The following is a 3,671-nucleotide window of genomic DNA, read 5'->3' as shown; positions in this document are numbered from 1 at the left end:
CTCTATAGCAGGGGTAAGCAACCTTGGCACTCCAGCTGTGCTGAAACTACAAATCCCACCATGCCCCTGCCTCTGGGATTCATGCCTTTTGCTGTCAGAGTCTTGGACTTGAAGCTCCACAACATCTGGAGTGTTGAGGTTTCCTATCTCTGCTCTATAGTATTCCCCTTTGCTCTTCTCCTGGGCAGCTTCATAATAAGTTGTGCAGGGAGGTGAGGGGGCTGGGGGAGACACTCCCAAAAGCGGGATAGGGCTATGATGTAAGGAGGGAGGGGACTGTGCTAGGGAATTGACTAATATTTTTTTACAAGGCTATGTAGGAAGAGGAATGGAAGGGTGAAGGAGCTGGGTCAGCATAGAGAATAATGAGACATTTTCAATTGGGGAGAAGGCTATGACGTGCAAGGGAGAAGGAGGGTGTGCCAGGAAGCAAGCAAGCATTTAAAATATATTCCTCTCTTACAAGTCCGGGGGTGTTATGCAGGGCCAACCAATAAGTACCAGGGGTGTTATGCAGGGCCAACCAATAAGAAGCAGGGGTGTTATGCAGGGCCAACCAATAAGAACCAGGGGTGCTATGCAGGGCCAACCAATAAGAACCAGGGGTGTTATGCAGGGCCAACCAATAAGAAGCAGGGGTGTTATGCAGGGCCAACCAATAAGAACCAGGGGTGTTATGCAGGGCCAACCAATAAGAACCAGGGGTGTTATGCAGGGCCAACCAATAAGAACCAGGGGTGCTATGCAGGGCCAACCAATAAGAACCAGGGGTGTTATGCAGGGCCAACCAATAAGAACCAGGGGTGTTATGCAGGGCCAACCAATAAGAACCAGGGGTGTTATGCAGGGCCAACCAATAAGAACCAGGGTTGTTTGATGATTCTGTATTCCTCTGCAGGTGTGATTGACGACAGAGGCAAGTTCATCTACATCACAACAGAGGAGATGACGACCATCGCCCAGTTCATCCGCCAGAGAGGACGCGTCTCCATCTCCGAGCTGGCCCAGGCCACCAACAAACTCATCAACCTGAACCCCGAGACCAACCCCGTCCCCCTCCAAGTATCATAAACCCTACACATCGATTCTGTTATAAAGATTTTATTTTGTTAAAAGCCTACTCTTTGCAATGTGCAGCCGGCCAGCTCCCAGGGAACTTTAAGTCTCAGTGCCGTTGCTGGTGATGCATGCTGGGACTTATAGTTCCCTTTCAGCTCCATGGGTCAATTCTTCCAGAAATTACATTTAAGGCCTCGTTCATATGGGGAGCACTACATTGTACTCCTGTGCGAGAGCCGTGTTTACTCGCACAGGTGTTCCATGCATCCCTGAATGTCTCTTGAATGTCAGTTGGGACACAGCCGCTGCTCCCACTTTGACAGCCATGCGGGTCCCTGAACTCACACTGTGTGCATTCAGGCCCCCTGCACATGCATGGATGTCAGATTGGGAGCAGCAGCCGCGTCCATACATCTACAGCCTCCCAATTGACATCAGTGGGACTGCCTACACAGATGCGTGGAAAATCTGTGCATCCCAGTGCGGGTAAACCTGGCACTCACAGGGACGTGCGCTGTAGTAGGTCCCTTGTGCGATTTTGGCAGATGGCGCTTTATATCTCACATAGTCTCCAGCAGTGACATTTCTACACAAGTCCCGTAGCCAATGCAGCAGCCCTTACAATACCACTTTACCACTGTATTTTATGGGAAGTGCAGCTGCAGAAGTGAGACTGTGTTTGATTTGTAATGCTTACATAAGCCAGAAGCTTCTAAAGACAGAAGATGTCAATTAGAGGCTCGTGAAATGTAATCTTTGGGGTAACAACCTTTAAAGCATAACTCCAGACTCAGACACCTATAATTACACAGCTCTGACATTGCCGGACATGGTGACACCCAAATTCAATATTTCAGCTTATATCACTTCCTGTTTCACCTGCCTGGTTATTAAAGTGGAATTTTAAAGTGGCTCTAAAGCCTCAAGCTTTTTACTTTAATGCTTTCTATGCATTAAAGCGATTCTAAAGGTTCATTTTTTTTTTGTAACATAACAAATATGCTATACTGACCTGCTGTGTGTAGTGGTTTTGCACAGAGCAGCCTGGATCCTCCTCTTCTAAGGTCCCCCACAGGCTCTCCTGACTCCTCCTGTCTTGTCGGGTGCCCCTACAGCAAGCAGCTTGCTATGGGGGCACCTGCTGCTGTCCATTCGCACATGGAGCCGTGGCTTGGTCCCAGCTCTTCTCTCTCCTCATTGGCTGACTGGCAGTGATTGACAGCAGCGGGAGCCAATGGCTCCTGCTTGCTGTCTCAGCTAATGAGGAGGCAGAGACTCAGGACAGCCGAGGCTGTCATGCACATCGCTGGATTGCAATGAGGCTTAGGTAAAGTATTAGAGGGGGCTGCACACAGAAGGCATAGAATACATGAAGGTAGAAAACTTTCAGCCTTTACAACCGCTTTTAGGTAAAAAAAATCTTCTCTGTCACAGACCCCCCCCCCCCCGTGATGTAGATCCACTTGCAGTACTGTGCACTTGAGCTATAGCTCTCCCAGCTCTGTCCCTCCTCATTGAGCAGAGATTAAAATCACCTAAAAAAAATGTAACCAGGGGAGGGGCACAGGAGCTGGGCCAGCACAGAAAGAAAATTGAACACTCCCAGTGTAGGAGCAGGCTATGGCATGCAAAGAGGGGAGGGGATGTGTTGGGAAATTTACTCTTTTGTAGGTGTATTACAAATCAATAAAAAATAATTTATAGAAAGGAAAACACTGCAAGTTAGAAATTAAATTTATTGATTTTTCCGTGCTTTTACCTGCATTTTGGTGACAGGGTCTCTTTAAAGTGTACCAGTCCTTTACCAATACCAAAAGGTATAATTGTCTGGAGTTCTGCTTTCAGAAATTCTAAAGATTGGCCTGAGCTTGGTGGAGTGGCGGGTGCGTGTAAAGATTTCATAACCATTAAAATCTCATTTTTCCAAGTTCTATTCAGTTGTCTTTTCTTTTTCTCTTTTTTATGGGCGTAGAGTTTGTTTGTGTTGAGAGTGCCTGTATTATGGAAGGGCGGGTGAGATGAAGGCCGTTATCCATCTGCACAGCCTGTATATAGAGAGTATGTGTTTCCTAGTACAGGACAGGTACCGTATTGATTCTATAAAACACTTGGCACAGGTTTGTCTTCCAGCTGCACAGCAGCGCATGCCTGAATTTGTAGCTGTTTTAATCACTTCAGCTCTGGAAGGTTTACCGCCTTCATGACAAGCCATTCAGCACTGTGCTACTTTAACCTCCCTAGCGGTATTCCCGAGTGTAACTCGGGGTAAAATGTCAGTACCAAAAGCGGTAACCCTGAGCTACACTCGGGCTTACCATGCGGCGTTGCTCAGGGAGTCCCTGCAGCGCTTACCTTGTCCTTCACTCCCACGATGTGTTCCCTGCAGCGTCCCCGGCCATCTCCTCCGGCCGGCATCCGGCTTCCGTGTTCCGGTCCCTGTGACGTCGGGACGTACGGGCGCCGGCGGGAAATTTGAAAATTTAAAAAAATGTCATTTTTTTCCAAACAAATTTTGCATAGTAAAACATTGCTGTTTCAACCCATTTCACATACATTTTGTCCCGAGTGCTTTGTCCGGCGCCCTGCCTGCATTTTTACTGTTCTTTCTGCCT

General features: G+C 47.9%; 1 protein-coding gene across 1 annotated transcript in view; it reads left to right on the top strand.

Moving 5' to 3' along the window:
- Positions 1 to 2,992, top strand: part of DDRGK1 (DDRGK domain containing 1) — a 137,123-nt gene extending 134,131 nt beyond the window's left edge. The window contains exon 9 of the mRNA XM_089691170.1: positions 899 to 2,992. Within this exon, the coding sequence (XP_089547296.1) occupies positions 899 to 1,071 (173 nt within the window). The 3' untranslated portion in view covers positions 1,072 to 2,992. The remainder of the gene's footprint in view (positions 1 to 898) is intronic.
- Positions 2,993 to 3,671: the final 679 nt, after the last annotated feature.

Source organism: Staurois parvus, unplaced genomic scaffold (genome assembly GCF_062004578.1).
Source record: "Staurois parvus isolate SC_StPar_1 unplaced genomic scaffold, SC_StPar_1.0 ptg000552l, whole genome shotgun sequence".
Lineage (NCBI taxonomy): Eukaryota > Metazoa > Chordata > Amphibia > Anura > Ranidae > Staurois > Staurois parvus.
This window is presented reverse-complemented; position numbering and strand designations above follow the sequence as displayed.